At 39.9% G+C, this 23,024-nt stretch overlaps 1 protein-coding gene across 1 annotated transcript in view; it reads left to right on the top strand.

The window, feature by feature from the left end:
- ptprn2 (protein tyrosine phosphatase receptor type N2) overlaps positions 1-22,541 on the top strand; it is a 143,121-nt gene extending 120,580 nt beyond the window's left edge. Inside the window, exons 14-22 of the mRNA XM_075451925.1 lie at positions 3,140-3,287; positions 5,695-5,768; positions 9,071-9,148; positions 11,725-11,844; positions 13,163-13,329; positions 15,369-15,422; positions 16,420-16,484; positions 19,013-19,086; positions 21,022-22,541. Coding sequence (XP_075308040.1) covers positions 3,140-3,287; positions 5,695-5,768; positions 9,071-9,148; positions 11,725-11,844; positions 13,163-13,329; positions 15,369-15,422; positions 16,420-16,484; positions 19,013-19,086; positions 21,022-21,093 — 852 coding nt within the window. The 3' untranslated portion in view covers positions 21,094-22,541. The remainder of the gene's footprint in view (positions 1-3,139; positions 3,288-5,694; positions 5,769-9,070; positions 9,149-11,724; positions 11,845-13,162; positions 13,330-15,368; positions 15,423-16,419; positions 16,485-19,012; positions 19,087-21,021) is intronic.
- The last annotated feature ends 483 nt before the right edge of the window (positions 22,542-23,024 follow it).

The raw sequence follows: 23,024 nt of genomic DNA, 5'->3' as shown, positions 1-23,024 counted from the left end.
CGCACAAATAACAAAAGAGCCTGGGTGAATCATTTCTAGGAGCTGTTGTTATTATTAGTCCTCATTTCTTCACAGCTGCAATGCAGGCATTAGAATATAGAAAGGTAAAACGCACTGGGACCTTTCCTTCTCTTTCATTCCGTGATTGACATGGAGATGTCCTATAGGGGCTCTTCTTTAAAATTCCACCACCATCTCACGTGAAACCATGTGTGAGATTGCCTTGTTATCACTGATCTCAGACCTATATTTCCCCATATCTGCTCTCCTCTTCTCTCATCTCCCCTCTCCCGCTCTTTGGAGCTCACACCGTGTGGAGAGGGATGATGAATACGCAGCTTTCCAAAGCACGCTTGCTGGGGGTCCTGTTTTTTGAGGCCCCGTCACCTCACGCTCTTACACACACACTCTGCAAGACTTAGGCTCCATCAGAATAAATGAACTGCGATGTTGTCTCCCACTGTGCAGCCCACCTTAAGACTTAAAAAGTCTTGAATAACGATTGTAACTTCAGAACTGAAATTGGATGCTTCTGTGTACTGAGTCATCTGCTGTGTGTTTTTTGGTATTTTATTTTCTTTATCAGAGTTTTAACACGCCCTTGGTGTCTTAAAATTTCTATCATGTTTCTTTTGCCCCTGGGGTGCTATAACCTGCACTTTTTTATGAATTTAGGGCTTAAACATATGTATATGATTCCCAACTATTACATGGAAGCAGCGTGTGACTGTATTCCTACAAAGGCTGGTGATTTCAGCACCATGGACAGCACTGTTTAGTCACCAAACCTCAGTTAAACATCTCAGTCTGTGTTGAACTGTTGAAACAGTTGTTATTCCATAGACTAGTCACCTCTCTTTTTAAATCAATAGTTGATCTGCTTGAGGCTCTTTGTCATTAGGAGTTATCATTCTTTTTTTTTTAGTTTTTCTTTTTTAAATGATGAATTGTTTGCTCGGCAGGAAAATCGATGTTCTGCCCTCAGTGACTTTTACTTGCGGTTTTAAATTTAGTGAGGAAGAGACAATTTGCCCTCCCATTTAAGGCAACACAATGCTCACTTTTCATTTAGCTGTTATTTGTCACACAAAACATAGTGCATATTAATACCCTTTTTCACGTCTCACAGCTGCTTATCATATCATAAAGCTCCCAGCACAAACTGCTACCAGCGTTTTAATTTGACAGCAGACCTTGACAGCAGTGTGTTACCTGTTGTGTGCGCCTCGCCTGGTCGTGCCTTCATCCTTATTTCACCCAGCACCCTTCTGCTGCCGAGGAGACTGCTCAGGAAGGATTAGACATTGTTTCCCTGACACTCAGGCCTCCCATCCCAGCCTTCTGATTGGCAGACATAATCCCCCCATTCACCCAGCCTTCGTTACCCTGTCTCTGGAATACGCCATGGTCCGCTGCCTCCCCCTAGAAACGGGGAGGCTTGATAAGGGCCTGCTGGCTGCATTGCATTAAGCTGCAAAAATACAAATTTGGAATGCAATCGATTCAGGGCATCGTTTGAATAGAATAGGATGCAATTCAGAGTGAATATATCGGGTACATGGAGATGTAATGTTGGTAGGGGAAGTGGGATGCTGTCAGGCTGGAAAGCAGAGAGTACTTGTACGGGGCGACAAGAGCGTAGTGTTGACAGGCTCTGTCAAGTGGCTATAATGCCATGCTGTCATTTTCCTGGGAAGACAGCCTTGTTTGTTTGTGTAGACAACACACAACACATGCAAAAAAACACATGGGTCATCCACTGTTAGAACGTACATTAACAAGATTTTTCCTAATTCTTTTCATATTGGGCTTGTGTAAATTAAAGATCTGAACGTAGAAACAGTGAACATCCAAAGAAATAATAAAAATGCCTATTTAGAGCACATTAATCCACTGATATATCTCATTATGTTACATTGCATTATGTTGCATTAGTCTCTTGAAGTGTTTTTTATGCTCTCAGTATCTTTTAAAAGTGGCACCTTTGTTTCTGTATCTAACAATGAACTTTGATTCCCATTGTCCATAGGGCTGTTTTTATAAGCCATCTTATTTCCTTTGTATGAATGCAAGAGAATTCTAAATACAGATCCATCAAAGGGTAATTGCCTGTTATCTGCTGGAAAAGCTTATTTGAGATAATCATCTCGCTAGTAATTGTATATATTCTGCAAAGACCTCCCTCTTGACAAACAGGAAGGAATAAGTCGGATGTAAGTATGCAGTGTAACCTCTCTGCTCATCCTACCTATATGCTGCTTTTGATATGGAATAAAAACCCAGCACATTTGGGTATCACTGTCATTGTATTAGCCAGCTGATCCCTGACATCAGTTTATGAGTCTATAATCTTCTGTCTCACACAATAGCGGACTAAACCATTTAACCCCGTCGGGAGGGGAGCCATGATACAGGAAAGAAAACTAAACATGGCGCCACGCTAAAAACGACTCCCTTTGCCAGCTACACACTCTAAGCCCCCTAAGACTTGCCCTGGTTTAGGAGAATACACACACACACGGGCTTTTACCCTTCCCCCTTTACTTTTTCCATCTTTGTCTCTCTCGCGAATTCAATTTTGTCTTCTCCAAGCAACGGCTTAAATGCAGACAATCTTATCAGTGGCTGTGCAAGCAGAGAGGGACGTGATTGAAACACCCCTGAAGTATTTCCAATGCAGACAAACCTTTCAGGAGTCTTAATTGTGTGTTTTATTTTCTTCTTTTTTTTTTCTCTCTCTTCTCGGTCAAACAAAAAGGCACAAATACGCCAGTATTAGCACACCTTCCCAACCTAGATCTTCAGCAGCCTCCTCCCCACCCATTTGTTACGCTAGACAGCAGAAGGGTAATAATTCTCCATGACAGCTGATCATAGCTTTAAATTAGAAGTTTACTGTTTGCTCTTGTTTATTTATTACTGTTGAAATACAATTAAAAAGCCCAACAAACTATAACCAGAAACCTCTAGTTTGGCAAAGATGAATTACTGTAAGATTCTTGTTTAATTGATCAGAATTTGCTGCAAAAAGCAAATATTCCCTTTTACAGCTCTATCTTGAGATAAATTGTGTTTTCTTTTGCTTGGCTCTGGCTTGTCGTTTGAAATGGGGGCTGAGGTTCTGTCTGTTTTCCTCTAGTCTTACATGGAGGACCACTTGAAGAACAAGAACCGTCTGGAGCGTGAGTGGGAGGCACTCTGCTCCTACCAGGCAGAGCCCAGCGCCTGCAGCGTGGGCCAAGGCGAGCAGAACTCCAAGAGGAACCGCTCTGACGCCGTGGTCGTATGTGAGTCCACTCAGATGGCTATTGCAGTTTTCTTTTTTTTTTTAATTATTATTATTTCTGTGGGAATGTTCCCACCATTACAAGCCATTTAGTTCCATTAGTGCTTGCCGATGTATTTGTGAACAGATGCTTCAAAGAGGGACATAAAGCCAGATGGGTAAACATGCCAAAACAACACTGTAAAAAATATGTTCCCAAAACTATGAAATAATCTTTGTTCGTCTTTTATCCAAAGAGTGTCTCCAACATTAATTTTGGAAATGTCTTTGACAGTGTTGTGTGAAAATTCTCCTTGTAACAAATCAGCTTGGATAGTGCTGACTTAAAAGAAAGCGACGGGTTGTTGAGACATTATCACAATTTTAAAGCGACAGTGGACTAATTGGTTTTTGGTGAACTGAGCGGTTTAGATATACAAACATTAAAATATGGATTTAACTGCTGAGATGGTTTTCTTTGAATGATGAAATTGTAGTAGCAATCCAATCTATCTGATAGTTACTTAATTACTGTGATTCCATTTATAGAGTTATATGTCTTTAACATTAGTGTACTTTTATATTCCGAGTTAGTAGCTCTATCCTGTAAAAGCACAAATCTAGTCATTTCTTGCATGAAGGCTTTTTTTTGGATATTTTCTTATAACATTACATTATGTATATGACATTTCTAAGTCACGTTTGCAGGTTTCTGGTTTGAAAAAGAATAAAGCTGCAGTTTCGTCACCGCCTTGTGACAGTGGGAGTAGCAACACACTGTCCATCACTGTCCATCACTGTCCTCTTCTGTCCCTTATCCTTCGTCTCAAGTTTTTCTCATCTGGGACATCAAAAACCTTTCTTGGATGCTTCCTAGGCTTTTTTTCCTGTTTATTTCTGTTAATAGTCTGCTCCACAACCATAGTTGGTCCCCACAACAAGTCAGGCAAACCAACCTTTGCTGACTCGTAAAAAAAGAAAACCCACTCGGTTTACTATTCGCTTGAAAAAAAGTTGGATATAAACTGAAATGTGAAAAAAAAAGCCCAAAAAACCCACTTCTTTGAGGTGATTTTAGCCTTTTTAATGAAAAACACTTATTAAAAAACATTATTCAGTAGTTCTGAAGTACCAAACATTTTACACATCTGACTGATCAAATGACAGATCGATGAAATATGGCCATTGCTAGCTGACGTGAAAAACTAATTACAAATTCTAAAGATTTTTCTGTCCAACATGACTTAGATTCCCGTTGTTTCTTTCTTCCTTGAGCTTTTGCTTCTGGTTAGTGCTCTCTACTTTGTTTACCACTGTCACATGTTGCCTAAATCACCAACAGTACTTGTGTTTGGCAGAGGTTTTCTTGTCATGGATATTTATTTTATTGTAAAATTCCTAGACACCAGCCTAAAATGTTCCATCACTTATAACCTCAAAGTGTGCTAAATGTTAATGATTGCAAATTTGCCCTTTCAGCAGATAAAATCCATGCTCTTTGACTCCAAAAAGGAAAGTTTTTGTTTATTTCTGGTCTATTGTCCAACACTTTTGCGTAAGAAGGTAAATCTGTCCTTGTTTTTGTTGCACTTAAGTTTGGAGTGACAGAAAGCTTAGCAGGCATTCCTTCAAATGTCCAGCAGGGGACGACTCCACTGGTTGCACATGAAAGTCAAAATGTATAGGAGTCAGAAAATGGCACAATTCTCACTCGATTTATTACATCATTTGATAATAAGCTTATGATTTCATTTGTTTGACTCAAGTTTTGTTCTGCAAATTAATTTTTGTGAGTTATTATTCCATTTAGAGTAAAACCGACAATAAAGCAGGACAGGTAATTTTGCATTTTTTATGTATACAACACAATGTACATAGACATAACTATGGTAACTGTCACATGAACCAATCACAATTTAGCTTCATGTTCAAATCAGTATCTATTGAAAGCTGTAGTGTTATCTGGTTACTGTCCGTCAAATCCACACAGTCCTCTTCATAAATAAAGCATAAAGATGTTTTCTTCCTTTGTTTTTTTTCTTATTTATTCATGAGTGTAAGAAACAAATTCAAGCCAGGTTTTCATGGGCTTTGATTTAGAGCAAATACAATTTAAGAAGACTTCTGAAGTGGGTCCAAGCCCACTGGAAACATTAATCTTGCAACAGTTTCTTTTGTTTGAGAAAAAAGGGTTTATACATATTACAACTTGTAGTGTTCTTGAAATAAAACAGTGATTACTTCAGTTGAAATACTTCTCAATAAAGGTAAAATAATTCAGCAGTTCAGAGCATTGTGTGTGTGATAAAAGTATTTTGAAACTGCATTTCCTTCATATTCCCCCGTTCCTGCTTAGAATTCAGTTGTAATTGTACTGAGAGGAAAAAGTGTGAAGAAATGTACAGATGTATTATGCTTCTCCATTACAGATGATCATTCCAGGATCACCTTGAAAGCTGAGAATAACCACGGCAACTCGGATTACGTCAATGCCAGTCCAATAGTGAGTATTGTTTATTCATTGTGGCTTTACATTTTGGTTCATATCAAAAGAGCTTTAATATACCTGCAGCACCTGCTGTTGTCGGATTGATCCAAGATCAATTTAATTTCTTTTTTAAAAATCTATTTGTCTTTGGGAACCTGAGTTAATTTGTTGACTCTATTTTCATCTCCACTAAAAAGATTATTTTTTACTAATAAAATGTGTAACAACTGCAAATCCAGAAAAGCGTCAATGCTGGAGAGTGCTAAGGTTATTTGTGTGTATGTGTATTTTTTTTTCCCAAAACATTGTCAGTCATGATTTCCCCTGAGGCTGCTGAGAAGGGATTCCATCAAAGGGAACAGGAAGCTATGCATTTCAAATACAGTGCCAAAATTTCTGAGAAGACAGATGAGGGGGGGCACACACACAGCTGCTCTAAAAGCCTATTACTCTTCAGAAACAAACAACAGAGACTTTCTGATGCTCTATTTATTCTTCCTGTTTATGCAATGGCATATTCATAGAGGAGTTTGTCTTAAACAGCGCTGCAGTGTAATATTTACCATCTTAGAGAAGAATACGGTTATCAAAATCAGTCAGGGGAGGAAGCTAGCAAAGAGTAAGTTTTGAAAAAGCACATAATGAAAAGTTATCAAAGACTGTGTTGGGGTGGTTTAAAGGAAAAGAAGTTCAAGCGGATGTTGAAGATGGGTGAAGTAATGGCAGATGCAGTGGTGTGTGGATGAAAGGACAGTAATTACACCACAAAAGGGACCCCTGCCTGAGCCCAGCAAAACTGTGATAATTATTTCTGTCAATGCAGCTTCTTCCTCCTCATTAGCTTCAGGGGCAACGGCCTGCGAGTAAATAATCTGCCACTTCTTTCTGGGAATGTGAGGTCAGACTGTAGAAGGGAAGCGGCGATCTGCGCTCCCTTCAAAGCGCAGGGGACTCGCAGTGAGAAGAAGCCTGGATAATGGCAAATGCTTGACCACAATGATACGAGCACTCCCAGATGTACAGCATCATTAGCATGAGGAATGGTTTGAAGGAATGTGCAGTGACACAAACTGTGGTCAAAGCCTGGTCATCTTTGTCTTCTGTGGCATTTTGTAAAGGCCGCGCAGCTCTTCCATTTCCCACCTGTTCTCCACGCTTTTGTCTCAGACAAACTGGGATGAGCTCCAGCAGCCATTTAGTTTCTAGGTTCTCTATCTTATAGAAACAAAGGATCAAGGTACTACAGCAAGGTGCAGAAAGTTTAGACATTTCTCTGAAAAAAGGTTATTTGTGGTCCTTCTTTCTGCTTCTCAGAACTTCTCAGCAATTTTCCTTTTGTTTTAGTCTATCACCTTCCCACAATGGCAAGGGGAGGACAGCTGAAATGCAGGACAACTCTTTCATGTTTTGGTGCTTTGGTGTTCTTGCAGGGATGTCAGCACACAGCTACAGCATGTCTGCGTCCTTGAGATTGGCTAAGCGGAGTGCCAGCATTCACCCTTTTATTTCTGTGAGCGAGTTGCCCCCCTCCCTTCTAACCCATGTGAGGTATTTCAACCAGGAAGTATGAAAGGAAAATTGAACAACACGGTTATGGCCAATCAAGTATAACACTGGGTAATGAGCACATTGTGTCCCTATTTATGTGTCATTTTTGTGGAATTCCCTCCAAAGAAAGGCAGACAAAGTTTTGTGTTGTGACAGAGCGCTTTCAGTAAATTATGCTTCACTTCTGCACACCAAAGTTAATTTTGTTTTCTGTACAAAATCAGAAACCTACAAAATAAGATAATTAACAGAAGAGTTTTCTGTCTCCTTTTGCTGAGGCTGACTAAAAATTTCTTTAGAGGAAAAAGTCAATTGTGACACATTTAATCCACCTAAATTAAATTTTAAAGAATTAATTTCTAACTGAAGCGTTTGAACTAAAGTCTTTGGTTTCATCTGCCATTAAACACATTGATAATTAATCCTGTTGTTCAGGATATTAAATGTGAGTGGAGGAAGGTATTATGGTACTATTAAAGCCTTGAATAAATGCTCCGTAATTATTTTGCTTTTAAGGGTGAATGTCAAGGTTCATGAGTGAGACAAATGAGTTTAAAAAATACACTGAGAAACTAAATGAAATTCTAGATCTCTAAGGCCATTTAAAGGGTCCTTGAAAAGTTGTTATGGCTGCATAAAAAACAGTTTAATTCAAATGAAAAAAACATCACAAATGACCCTCTGACACTTTCTTTTTGGTGTTGTGTTCAGAGATCTCTCTGTAACAAAAGCTCCATTGGTGCTTGTCATTCAGTTGCAGAATAAATGAGAAATGCATCAGTCACAGATGATCTTGATATAAACTTTGCTGCATTTTCCTCATATAAGGCTATAGTTGGTGCCTCAAACACACATAATGACAAGTAAATACCTATTCTCATGAAAATATACCGCAACATTTTGTCATTTCGATGTCAAATATACACCAAAAGCCCAGGAGACATGTTTTTCTTCCTATGAAATAAGTCAACATGTTGCCACTGATGCGTTTCGCATTGCTGGGTGGGAATTCATTCAATACAATGTGATCTCTGATTATGGGGTGGGGGAGGTAGGCAGCCCAGCCAACACCTGCTCAATCAAAATCCAATCACATCCCTCAAGCCCACCATGTCATCACATCCCACCTAAACATTCAGCTCCCTCATGTCAGGCACCTCCGGGGTTTAACATCCTGCCACAACATCAGCCATTTCATGAGGTCTTTGAAAGAGTGTGTAAGGGTCTATATACGGTGTAGAAGGTAAAAATCACAGAGAAAATTGACATTGATGAGCAGGCAGGATTAGTTTGGTTACATATTCAAAGTTAGATTAGTTGTCCAGTAGACCAAATTTTTTTTTTTACTATCAAAAAGCTGTTATATCTTCCAAATAGAGACATTCATCTTTCTATTTGTAGAGAAAATTAATGAAAGTCGGTTTTTCACCTCAACACTTTATGCTTAACTACTAAATAAAGAGGAAATACATCTTATGTGTCAATATTACGTACAAAGATTTCTAACATGTTTTCTTATCTTTATGTGTTCAACATTGTGTGTATCCACAGTTACCTACAAACAATAGGCTGTTTTCCACTTTATTCAGACCCATAAAACAGCCACATCTTGAGTAGCACAGGCTTTGGAGGAGGAATGGAAATGAAAATGGAAGTGTTTTCTTCAATCTCCTGCATCCAGATGGAGGCTTTGATGGAACCAGACAGTATGTTTTCATCTCTCAGTCTCCACGCAAACACTGTGTCACACTGTGTTTCCTCTCTCCCAGATGGACCACGACCCTCGCAACCCGACTTACATCGCTTCTCAGGGGCCACTTGCTTCCACTGTGGCAGACTTCTGGCAGGTACGTAAGACTCATCAACTCATCCGCTGACTGCCTTTCATCTTTCAGTGTCTTGTTTCTGCAGCCATGAGAGCTTTGAAGAAACACAACACAACAACACTATGTGGGACCAAGTGGTGTGTGCCTTTGATTCTCACGGCAACAAAGGAGTGTCCAGATAAAGGAGAATCAATGGAGTGATGTAGCAGAAGTAATGGATACCTGAGCTTAAAGACATTTTAACATGTGGTGTGACTTGCACTTTATTCCTTATAGCGTTATCTCTGCATGACTTTCCTCATCATCATGCAGTTCTCTTCAGTATCAAAGTGATCCACCTTCTAGTTGTGTGCATATTTATTGTAAAGCTGCAACAAAAACTATCGATAGCTAATTTGGTGTCATTTTAAGGGCGTGAATTTCCAAACTGTGAACAAATAGAAGCAAGAAAAAGCTCAGTTTGTAGCAGATAGAAACTATAGCAGTTCTCGTCAACTCACTTCATCTGTCGCCACTTTAACTTCCGGTTTACATCCTCGAAAGGATTATGGGAGCTGTGGTTTCAAAACAGCATGATGTACATAAAGCATAACTGTATACTTTTAGAAGAGCAGTGTTTTTAGCTATGTTGTGCTGTAAATGCACAACAGACATCCAGCTTTTAGCTTCATATAAAACTCCAGTTCTACATGTCTTCAGGAAGCCTAGTGTTATTCAGAACAAAAGCTGATATTTGCTCATATAGGCATTTCTTCTCAAAGCTATTTGCATTCTCTCCTTTGTCCATAAATGTCAAAGCAACCTGCCATCAATTACTGCATACAGGCTTTTGTAAAACACGTCAACTTGTTGGGAGGTGTGCCTTAAATGATGCATGGTTGCCAAATGGCATTGCTCTATGTTAATAGGACAGCACTGTAGTAATTAGTGGGCCCATCACCTCCATATGGTGAAGTAACTCCGGCTAGTCGCAATCAGGCTGTGGAAAGGCGAAGCATAAATCCTGGAGGACCAGCTGGCCCTGCACTCTGCACTCTGCATCATGTACTAAACACACACTCATTTTGAATCATTATAATAGTGCTGACTTTGTGTTTGCAAGCAGCCTGATTGTGGCTTTTAGGAGGGAAGTTTAGTGTACACCAAGAAATATAGTTATTTTATACCCACAAGACATAAATCTACTCACAAGCTTTGTCCTCAAATGGTGTTCAAATTAATTACAAAAGAAATTTTCATTGTCACATCAGCTTATTGGGAATAAAGTGCTCTCGTTGTTTTACTTATAATTTTAATTGGATTTGAATAGTTCATCATTTTGTTTATGTGTTTCTTTATGTAGCTTTTTCTGTGTCAGGTTAATAAATACATATTAATTATCTAATGAAATTAGCTTTTTGCCCATGAACTTAACTCTGAATCTTTACCAATTAAGCACAAATAATAGAGCATTTATATACAGTTTGACTGACAGTCTGAACATCAGTTCTGTTTAGGGGAGGGGTGGTAGCCTTTCATTATTCAGTACAGTCAACCTTCGATTGTGGCAGGAGGGGAAAAAACACTGTCTTTACCCCATTAAAAGTAAACAAACAGGGCAAACACTGGTGCTCTCATGCAAATGGACCACGCGGGAGGCAAATCTTTTTTCTCTCTCCTATCTAATCCACACCGGCCCCGGGCAATGCTCTGAAAGGCGACTTGGCTCTAATCCTCCACTCCTCATTCCTCCATCCCTTCATCCTTTACTCCTTCAGCCATCTCTCTTCTATTACCTCAGCTCTGCTGGGCCTCGGTGCTTACCTCATCCCGGAATTCAGCCAATCTGCTGGAGTTTACAGAGCACAACTGAGGTCATTCTCAGGCTTTAAAAGTGTCCCGTTTTTGTCTTTACAAATATTGTATAGCTGATGCATGGTCCTTGGAGTCTGTAAATCGTTAATCACTTTTTTAAAGATGACGGCAGGGTGTTTATAGGTGGAGATGGAGCTCATAAGAATCCACTTTTACCTCGCTACCTGAAAATATTTGTCAAATTATACAAGACGAAATGGATAATATTCTCTCACATTATCACCTTGCCTAATCTCATCACATCCTGGCACAGTTGGCACAGTTGGTGTGTAATGTGTCCACTGGGCTGGATCACAGAGGCTTGTGATTAGTGTATAGTCAAGGCCATTGTGTTTTTATAGCAATCATAAAACTCACGTTTCCTCCTCATTTTCCTAATGGCTGCTGTGGGCCTGTATTTCTTCCCAAGGACACATTAGATTGTGATAAGACGAAATGGAGCAGCGCAGTAGATGTTGTGATCTCGCTCAGACGACGGAGAGAGGGCGACACATGAGGCGCCCTCCTGCTGTTCCACCCAACATTTATCATTTGTCACACACAGAGAGGTGACATTTATTCGTACTTCCTGCGCAAAGATCGAGAAATCAATTTTGCCCTAATTCAAGGCTTCGATGTAACATGCTGCTCCTAGTGGCTCAGTTCAGCTACACATTGGGGCTGTTTGAACGTCACATGGGTGCATATGAGGGGGTTTGGTGTCTTCGGATGTGTTAAGCGGGTGTGTCTTTTTTGGTGTGTAGATGGTGTGGGAGAGTGGCTGCGTTGTCATCGTCATGCTAACCCCACTGTCTGAGAATGGAGTGAAGCAGTGTCACCACTACTGGCCCGACGAGGGATCAGATGTCTACCACGTATATGAGGTATGTCAGGAAGTAAGAAACTTTCAAGAAGCAGTGCTCCCGGTTGTAAAATAATGAATATTTTATTTCATTCGCAGGTTTGAATTTTATGTGCAGAAGTTTTGAGAAATTTGTCTGCATCTCAATTCAAATAATTGAACTTAAGTCACGGCGCTCATGTTATATAAATGGCATTTGAAAGATTCCATACAAACAAAAACAAGAGAAAATTTAAATAGATTAAAAAAAGAAATTTCTATCAGACTGATTCATATTTTTTCTTTATTTAGGTCGTTGTTGTATCAATTTTTTTTTTTGGCAGTTGAATTAAAGAAAAATAGAAAGTGTAAATTGACACAGAAAAGGACGCAAACTGTTACAGTTCAGCAAGACTCAGAGGAAATCAGAGGAAAGGAACTTCAGAAAAACTGCACAAAACTAATTTGCATTTTATTTTTATCAGCTGAGATCAAATCACAATATCATCATATGGTCAATATGGGAATATTGCTGCATCCATGATTTATAAGGCTCATTATTTTCTGGCTCTTGAACTGGTTCTGTTATTATCAGAACCTTGATTACATTTAGAAATGCAGCACATTTCCACCAGTTTCCAGCAAAGTGGTTGTAATAAATATGTCATTAACAGAGAGTGCTGCATTTCTCTTATTTCCAACCTTTAGAGTATGGTACATCCACTGATGGCTTCATTATTCACACTTCAAAACCACTTATTCTTTTCAGTTTCTTATTCTTTAAGCTGGAAAGCAAACTTTTCAGGCTCCTAATGCATTTTTTTGGGGGAAATGTCAGAAATATTTCAAGTCTAGTGCACAAACCACAACAAAAGCAGTTCAATTTTGTTTGTAAAGGAGTAACTGTGAACAGTTTCCAGTGGAGCATTTGTATTTAAACGATGAAGCTGTTGAGTAGTGACGGCACTTTTTTGCAAAGACATGTCGCTGTTAAGTTTCTCAAATGTAGTCTTTGAAAACGTTGGCACCATAAACCAATTTCGATCAGGAAAAATAGCACTGAAAAATTGTGAGGTGGATTTATAACCCTTACATTAAAGCTTTAGAGAAGACATTTGATTCTTATCTCCAAAAATGATAATGAAAAACAGAAACATGGAAGGAAAAACTTTCAGTTAGAATCTGTTTGAAAAAAAGTTAAATCAGCAAATGAGAAACTATGCAACACCGAGTTAATGACGTTCTTTGACTGGCAAATCACTTAAGGACACAAGAACGGAGGAAAATGACTAAAAATAACTGCTGGTATGCGAACACGATGAACTCTATTGAAGCTTTTGTATACTTTTGCTCATATTTAGGTCAATCTGGTGTCTGAGCACATCTGGTGTGAGGACTTCCTGGTGAGGAGTTTCTACCTGAAAAACCTGCAGACTAATGAGACACGTACCGTCACCCAGTTCCATTTCCTGTCCTGGATGGACCGCGGGATCCCCAACTCTGCCAGAACCCTGTTAGACTTCCGCAGGTAGAGAAAAGTTTCTGCCAGTTGGCCTCATACACTGCTGTTCAGCAGATTTCAGACAGATTTCCATCTTTGCAACTGGCCTTTTTACCCCATGCTTGTTCTTAATCACCTCCCCTTATATTCTACATTCTGTCAGCGCCTCTCTGGTCCTTCTTCCTTTTGCCCCTCTTCCTTTTGGTGTTCTCGAAAGTGGTTGTTCTAATCAGGACTGCATTTCTGTACCATCCCTTTCATCCTGGGCCGATCTCCCTCACCTCCCTCCAGCACATGTGATGCAGCAAATTAACAGCACCACACTGCCTGGCTTGGCTTGGGAAAAAAAGAAAGAAAGGAAAAGAAAAAAACACCTAATTCAAACACCCAATTAAATGAGAGCTGTCTCACTAAAAGCACAGGAGAGGGGGAAAGCTAGTGACTGAATAACCTCACTCTGTTCTCCAAATAATGTGTTCTGGCAGAGGAGCAGCCAAGGTTCCTCTGGGAAAATTCAGGAGGGATAGGAGAAAACCCTCCAAATGAGAATAGATGCATCTGATTTGTGGATGGAAGTCTGTCACTTTGGTTTGTAATGCAGATGAGATATTGTATAGTGTTATCATGTCATGCTCTTCTGACAGAGTCGGTCATATTCTGCTAAATTAAACTGGGTGTGGCTAGCAGTCAGATATTTACAGATTTGAACTGTGTTTTAATTCCAAACACATTGTTTGCCCTGTTGTTAATATCTACCGTACTATTAGCTTGCCTTGCCTTAGCTCCTTTAATGTTGCCCTGGGTTACTGGAAACTAAAGCTCTCTGATTAAGTGATTCAGAGGTGTCCATACAGTGTGCTCTGACACTCGTGGTTTCACGGTTTTGGCCAAGTCGGTATTTTGCGGTTGCCAGTGTCATTTTTGTGATGTTGCAGCTAGTAATATGAGCCCAGTTGCATAGTCACAAAAGTGATCATTGGAAACTGTGTCTCCTCAGCCAGGCCTGTGCACTCTCTCACTCCTGACTCTCTGTCTCCCTGCTCCTCCTCCTCCTCCTGTTCTTACTGCTCCGTCCTCTGGCTTGCATGGGAAAATCCAACCATCTCTGTATGATGTCTGACCAAGGACATGTTCTGACTTCACAGACATTTTGGGTATAAAACAATTGTAAAATGTAAAAAATGTCAATAAAAAAAAAGTGACTGTAAAAGTGCATAAGATATAAAAAAGAAAACATTGCTTATAGAAAATAAGCATTGAATCACTCATACTATAAAAAAAATATATACCATTTTATATTTGGTACATTTTGTTGCTAATAATGTCAAAATACAAATAAAAATCCATGAATGAACCATAAATGTCAAAACTACTGCATGGTCTTTGATATGGAATATTTATTAAAACATAAATATCAAAAGATTTAGTAAATTTAGCTAAATAAAAGTAGCCATACAACACATTATTACATGTTTCTCATAATGATAAATATTATTTCACTCAAGACAAGCTAAATCTGATACGATGGGATATTTAGGCAGTTATTTTAAATTTTTGTGACTGAAAGGTGAAAAACAAAGGGAAATAGAGAGGAGCGGAAGGAAGCTCTCAGTGTAGTCTGTTTCCATGGCAACAGTGGGGTGTGAAAAGGCTTGTTGGCCTTCACCGTGCCTGTGGTGTAAAACATTCATGATTGGCCAGGGTTAATATGCGTCGGCAATCACAAAATCACAAAACCACGTCCATCACCCACACCTCACAGTGATTTACTGTTACCGAAATGATGCTTGATTTATTTATGGATTTCTCTCTCTGTGCTCCCGTTTTAATGACTGACTGACAGGAGGAAGCATCCCTCAGATTCTTGTTTGTTCCTCTGATTATTGCTGTTATTAATTCTATCCAGATCACAGGCAGAAGTCCCTCGTGGGTCACATTTGTTGTGATCATTTAGCTGAAAAAATTTGTTTCTGTGTCCTTAATTTGACTTTGCAGCCTGTGCACTGAAGAGAACTTGCCGCCAAGCTTGCAGTAACATCAACTTTTCTCTTTTGTTTTTATTTCAGAAAGGTTAACAAGTGCTACAGGGGTCGATCTTGCCCGATAATTGTTCACTGCAGGCAAGTATAAGTGTTTGAACCTTGTGACAGTGACTGGCCCTGTCGAATTGGAACAGAGAGTGTTTGTCATGGCCTGTGTGTTGGAGGGGAGAGGCTGTTTATTTAACCCACTCAGTCCATTTACTCTGTCTGGTTCCACTGGAGCTGCTGTTTATACCACTGACTGTTTCTTATGTAAATACCGTGGCACAAACCTACTCAGCCAAAGACCTTTCCATTTCCCATTTGGTTGAGTTAGTTAACTGGCCCTGATTAGTTTGTATTAAACACCAGGTATCTGTCTGACCACTTTTAATAGTCACATCCTGTTAAGTCATGCATGGGGCCAGTAAGCCCGCTTTCCCTCTGAGGGACTGAGTGTCTAGCAGTGGATTAATGAAGCTGTGGTGCTCAGGCAGCTCTCCTGTTTTATTGGCCTTGCCTTTATTAGAGAGATGTCCACGCCTTGTTTGCAATTAACATGCAGAGCCGTTGAATGGCCGGTGGGCACAAAGGGAGGCTTTTCATGGGGCTATCTCTGGAGTAATGGAAAAGCAAGGCTCTCCAAAAGCTGTTCTCAAACCGCCCCTGGCCTCTCAACCTCTCGTCTGCTCCTGAGGTGCATGCATTTAAAAGCTTTTGTCCCCAGCGTGCTTTAGAAACCATTCCTCTCTCTCCAATAGCCAAGCTACTCTCTAGACCACACATGCACTCATGTGCAAAGGTTTAAAATAATTACATCTATTGAAAATATTCAGTTTTACTCAGGTATTTCCACTAGAATGTGAGGGATTTAGCTTTTTTAGGTATTTTATTTCATATGTAATATGTTTTGTGCAAATAGACAGAGTTGCACCTGTATGCATGGACTAATTTGTGTTTAAATTTACTTGACAGTCTCACAGCAGATGCAGATGTAAATGAGCAATTTGTTTCCTTATAAGAAAAACACTGAGATTAAAGCATCTCACGCTGCCGCCTTAATGATCTCTCCCTCTCTGTCTCTGACTCTCTGCAGTGACGGAGCTGGCAGGAGTGGGACTTACATTCTGATTGACATGGTCCTCAATAGGATGGCTAAAGGTAACGATCAATGGCTTCCCTTTCACTCTCTCTGCTTGAAGTGTTGCCCTGGCAACGCAAAACCCTCTCATTTTCCACGGAGGGTCTTGGGGATGCATTAGAGGGTGACTTCTCTGAGGCTTGGAGAGGCAGCAAAGACGGAGGCAGACGTACGGGGAGCTGCTGGGAGTGGGGAGAGAAAAACAAAGAGAAACACAATGAATGGAAATGAAAAAGAAACCTTTACCCACACTAGTAATGATCTATTTAAGCAAACTTCACACCGTATTAACCTGCATCAGCAGCTGCAACATGAATTTAGATAGCACATGCATGGAAATGAAATGTTTAAAGGGAAAATACATTCAAAGATTTGCTATTTGCTCCAGTGGTTTAAATCAATATTTATCATTGAATTGAGAATGTGGTTCTTATTTGATTTAATTAAAGATTTTTTTTTTCTTAACAAATAAATGTTGACAATTTTTATCCCTCTTTAACACAATTGCACTCTAAACTGAACACTTTATTTCATTTTGGATTGGGCTGGCCCCTGCAGTACACACATGCTGTTTTTACTCCAAAAGTGGCATAATTAAAAAGGTCTTTAAGCACAGGTACAACTGCTAAAATAAGCAAGTAAATCTTTTCCCGCTGCCAGTACTAGAGTGTTTACCCTCTGTGTTCTGGGAGGCTACAGTGTGTTCAGAACTGGACATTAGGACGTTGAACTGTATGAAATAGGCTGTTAAAAACAACAGACATCAGCTCCACACAGTGGGACTAAGACATACTACCGTTTTCAGGACACTATTTTGAAAACGGTAAAATTCATCAGTCTCATTTAATTTTGTCCAAGAGTTGTTGGTATTAGTGTCAGAGTGTCCATGTAAAAATTTACAGATGATAAACGTGTGTTTCTGTAAAGAAAAAATCCTCTGTGCCCACTCTTGCAGCCGTACGAGCAGCACCTTCATCAAAAATTAGTGTGTTCATCGGGGTGTTGTGTTCGCATCGATGCCGATTGGAGCCAGAGCCGATGAACACCCTCGACTACTGCAGAGTCATTTGATGTGGGACTGAATGCAGATTATACTTTTTCCCACTGAAACTAGCAGCTCTTAATGTTTTTTTTGATTAGGGTAAAAAGGCTTTTAGTCAAAACTCACAGTAACTTGATACCAGAATGTAAATGTTCAAATCTTAATGAATATTTTAATAAATTGGGTAGAAACGCAACAAGAAAAACACATCTGTGTTCGGGGTGCATCGTTACATACTAAGCATTCATAATTTGAAGATCGTCTGTAGATCTTTGGCTGCTTTGTCAAAGAAAACTAAAAAGAAAACCTTTTAGCTGAACCTCTACTAAAACAAAGCTGGCATTTGAGTTTAAGATAAATACTCTCAGTCTGCATGACTAGCCAGCTAGATTTCTCTTCAATTCTTTTAAGATCCAAGTTTTAAGCATCTTTTGTTGCGCCGGAGCTGTGTTCCTCCATTGCTTGGCCTGCTCTTTGTCCTTTAACCTCTGCCCTTTACCCGCTCCTTCTCCGTGCCCTCCTCCGGCAATCCAGCCCCGTCAGAGCAGGTTAGAGTACGGCCGACTCTGATACAGACCTTTCCTGCACTGTCTGTAAAACAGTAATAAGACTGACCGATCTTGATAGAGTTCAAGCAGTTCAGTAACAAATGCGCTGTTGTCCCCGGTGATGAAAGCTTCCACCCGGTCTCTTTTTAACCTTTTGTTTTCTGCCGCTGGAACCAAATGCATGAAATGCACATAAGCTCACTCTCCAAAGCTTCTTTCTTTGGTCAGAGAGCGTCTCCTCAGCTTAACTTTGGATTCCAGCCCGTCTGAGACATGAAAGTCTTGTCGGAGCAATGGAGTACCTTTGAGTGCTAAGTCCATCTGCATTAAATCCTGCTTTTTTGGTCTCTCACCCACACACGTGTACAATCGCGCTCTTGCTCCATCTCCTTTCTTTCCTTTCTGCCTCACTTTCAAAAACATCGGCTCAAGGGCTCTTTCTACATCTCTCTTCTACATCTCTCTGTCATTTTCTCAAATGAGAACTGGCTTGCAATCTAGAAATCTGAAAGCAAAGTCAGACTTTCCAGACACACATCACAAACTCAGGCGACTGATCACCGTCGAAGCAACTGTTGCACAGGTTAATCATTCAGATGACCGCTGCGGAGCTGCTGCAAATCAATTTAAACGTTTATTCTCAGATTCACACATGCAAACACATTGTATCTAGTTGGGCATGATTTAAACCATTTTTTGAACACGATCCTTACAAAGAAAGCTGCATGTAGTGCTTTTGAATGCATTATTGCACATTTCCCAGAGCCCCACAAACATCCTCTTGCATATTTTATCAAGAAACAGTTTGTGGCTCTCCTCCAAGTCTTCCGAGGGATGAATGTAATAATTTTCAATCGCTGCGCTGTTCCAAAGGGAGCCTAGTATAAAGAGAGATTGACAGATGTGAGCTGGATTACTCCGCTGCTTTGAACTCATTCCAATTTTCGGTCTGTTGCAGGTGCTAAAGAGATTGATATTGCCGCTACCCTGGAGCACTTGAGAGACCAGAGAGCTGGCATGGTCCAGACAAAGGTAAGGTCCCTGGCTTTGAGTTAGAGAGGTGGGGGAGGAGGAATATGGGGGAAGGGGTTGCAGTCATTCAGAGAGACTATTGTCTGCTTCATGCGCACCGAAATGATGGTGCAATTGATAACTGCTTCAGGATTAGAGAAACATTGTCCTGGAAAACAATAACACCACATTTATCACAGGACATAGAGAATGTCCTGAAATTTTTCAGAAATATTTTTAATCTGAAGCAATATAAGATTTTGCTCTAATTTCTTTTGTGTAAACGTTTTCAATACTAGTTAAGAGTGCAGGTATTTTATCACATGACCAATTAATTGTGCTGTTTATGAAATGTTGAGGCCAAAGAGATGTGATAAAAAGCCAAAGATATCGAATCTACAGTTAAATTAAACAAATAAACAAAAACGGAAAAAAAACTGCATCCTCCTGCATTTCAGAATCAGTTTACATTTAGTGTTTTTGGTATTTTTGCTTTAAACGCACTTGACTGGTTATATAAGTATAAGAATAGTTTATGTTTCTTTTATTCCTGTATAAATCTGTCAGTGAATGCTAGCACTTAAATTCTTTAGTTTCAAAGCTTAAAATCACAGCAGGATTTCCACCTCACACTATTTCAGGGAGTAGTTTACCAAGCTTTTCTGCTCATCTGTCCCTTTTCTTCTTCTCTCGCAAATTGAAGAGAATAGCAATAACAATAAAGATAAAGGAAAACCTCATGTAGCAGTGGGTGATAATATTTATGACGCTACTTGCTAACGGACTCCAGTGTTCCTAGATGGTTCATTAATGCATCTTTCACAGCTGTGTTCTGTTCAGCAGAGAAAAGCTTTTCAAGCTCTCTGTTTTTTCTTCTCTGACACGTCTAAGTGAAATTATTTGAATTGGAATATTGTTATTCCACTTTGCAGATTCAGGCTGGCTCCACACAAATTAGATAGCAATGAGGTATGAAATTTAGAGTTATATTTCAAGAATTGGATAACCAGTTTTCTTATTTCCCCCCTTCATGATGTTCCCACTTTATTTTTAGATATTAAAAAGGACATTAAATCCCTGTTTTTCTGGTTGCTGTTTTTGACCGACACAAACACGCAGTAATTACAACATGTGAAACCGTTTTTCTTCCTTGCCAATATCCGTTTCTGAGCTGTCGAGCAGAGATTGATCTCCCCCCAGTGGTTCAAATGTGAACAGCTAAGCACGCACAAAACCTCATTTTGAAAGTATTTCCAAACTTTCAGCTCCCCCAGAGAATAGATTATCACCCATAGCTGTGGTGTAAATAAAGATGGATGTACTTACATATTTTCTGGCCCCATCACACACTCATAAAGCACCTAAGAATAGAGACTCACTGCAAAGCGAAAGGCACGGCCATCAGTGACTTCTCTGTATTGATTTAGCCTATCCTCAGGCCAGAGTATGGCAGGCTGTGTGTTGACACATCTGAGGACTGTTCCCTCCAAACTCCTACGTAGCCTCTCTCTGTGAGAGGACCCCGTGGCCTGCAGCCTGGGGAGAGGAGAGGTATATAAAAACACCAGGTCCATGGGGCAAACATCAATCAGCTCCTCTGGGAAAACTATAAGGCTGTTTCACAATCAAACACACACACACACACACACGCTAAAAAAGCTGAGAGACAGTTTGACTCAAAAGCTCCATTTTAAGACACACTTGGCTGGATCAATGTCGGTGCCGACTGTGCGTGCACCTCAGGTTGAAAGCTCAGAGAGCGGTTCAGCTTTAGTCTGTGGCTGGGCCCCGGCAGGGTCAGGAGATATGGAAGAAAAAGAGAAGGCGGCAGCTGCCAATCATTCTAAAATGGCATTCCAGACTTGCCACCGACTAATACTGTATCCTTCCTTCCCTTCCCTGTCTTTCCCTGCATTCCTTCCTCCCCCACCTCCTCCTACTCTTCCTCCTCCTCAGGAGCAGTTTGAGTTTGCGCTAACAGCCGTGGCAGAGGAGGTGAACGCCATCCTGAAAGCGCTTCCACAGTGAAAGCATCACACCTCCCCTGCTTCCTCTTCTTCATCTCGCTCGCTGAGCACTCAAGACTGACATCTCTCTCTGCCCTCTCCTCTCCTTGCTCTGTCTCCTCCTCTTCTATCTCAGCCTCCTCTTCACCTCAATATAATACTGTATACTGAATGTCGTGCCAGGTATCTCATCTGGATCCATATTCACTCATTTAAAGTGGGACTGTTGATCTGTAGTTCTGTAGTTGTCAGATCAGAAAAGTGGAAACACAGATCAATGTTCCCTCTGTGAGTTTTATGAAAATGGACCCTTGGTCCAATATAACTGTGATGTTGTTTCTGAACATAATGTTGCAGTGCCACCGACGAGATGTGTACGTGATGTCAAGTGAAGATTTTTGTTCCAAAATGAGCTATCTGCTGTTAAAAACTGACCCAAATGCTTAGAAAACAAACTACGGCAGGGCTGCAGCTAACGATTACTGTCTCAATCGTTTCATATGTGGGAATCTTAAAAAAAATAATCGCGGAAAATGGTGATTATATTTTCTCAGAGACCGTATTATTTTGCTTACTTTATGTGACTAATCATCTACAATCCTGAAATATTCCAAATATTGTGATATACGACAAAGAATAACTGAAGATGATCATATCTGAGAAACTGGAATCAGCGAATGTTTGGCGATGTTGCTTTAAGAAGAACAAACATTGGTTGCTAATAGATTTTTATTTTTTTTTGCTGATCATCTAATCAATCGAGGGACTAATCGCTGCGGCTCTCAGCTGTAAAACATTCAGACTAACAATATGTAAATTCAGTTCCCGCCTGTTAACAACATTCAATTGTATAGAATCTGTCCTCTAATGAAGTGATGTGCTGGATCCATGTCGCGTTTTAGAAGTCAACTCCTCATTTTTCTCCCCCTCAGTGATCTGAATCAGCTACTATATACTCAGCATCACATGTACAGATGTTAAAGTGTGTGTGTTGTTGTATTTTGGGTCTCAGTATTAAACCGGAGATTCTCTGACTCTGAAGAAGTGTCACAAATCATGATTTTTGCAGCATATCAGCTGTTTTATCTTCCTCACCATGCTGATTTTACATCTTTTTTTTTGGGGGGGGGGGGTTATGAACATCTCTGTTATTATTGAATGTGAAATATACAAACTGAGATAGTTATATCCTCTATTTAGAACTGCTGTCATCCTGTATCAATAGTAATAATATGATATAGAGTATAAATGAGATTGGGATTGTTGCTAAATTAGTTTGTTTCTCTATCACTGGTATATTGTGATATCTTGTGCAACATGACGGAATGTTCCCTCTGTATAAATACAATGAATGACTTTATGAATCGTTCTATAGTGCTATCTGATATACACACTGAGAGCTTCAGTGAGAACTATATATTTTGTGTGAGAAGTAACATTCAGATTGATAATAAATCTGAATAGACTACACCGCTCTGATGTGCAATGTTATTTCTTATACACTCATGAAACAGGAGCCAGGAGGCCATCTTTCCAGTGAAAGGCATTCAATTGAAAGGCAGCCTTAGCAAAGTCACAAAGAAAATGCAGTATACTGTTCCCCTGAGGGTTTGTTTCTGGGAAAGACTTGCAGGTTTAAACAGATGAAATGTTGGGTTCACCATCTCAGTCAGCAGAGAAAGTGCCTGGGATTTCAAACTCAATCAGTGTTGTATTTCACCCACTGTGGTCGTGTTCAGTTCAATCAGTGTCAAATGAAAAATCTTCTTTGTATCAGGCCACAGCTGTATATCTAACTTTTGTTTTCATCTGTTTCATTTGATCTCGTCTCTCAGTGAGTCTTTCCATGTTAATTGCTTGCCAAAAGAAGTTGTTGTTTTCATTTTTCCACATGAACTGAAATGTTCCTGTGTTGACAAAAACAGGTGACTGTCAGGGACTTTAATTAACCTT

Source organism: Odontesthes bonariensis, chromosome 20 (assembly GCF_027942865.1).
Source record: "Odontesthes bonariensis isolate fOdoBon6 chromosome 20, fOdoBon6.hap1, whole genome shotgun sequence".
Lineage (NCBI taxonomy): Eukaryota > Metazoa > Chordata > Actinopteri > Atheriniformes > Atherinopsidae > Odontesthes > Odontesthes bonariensis.
Note: the sequence above shows the minus strand (reverse complement) of the source record. Positions and strands in the feature narration are given on the sequence as shown.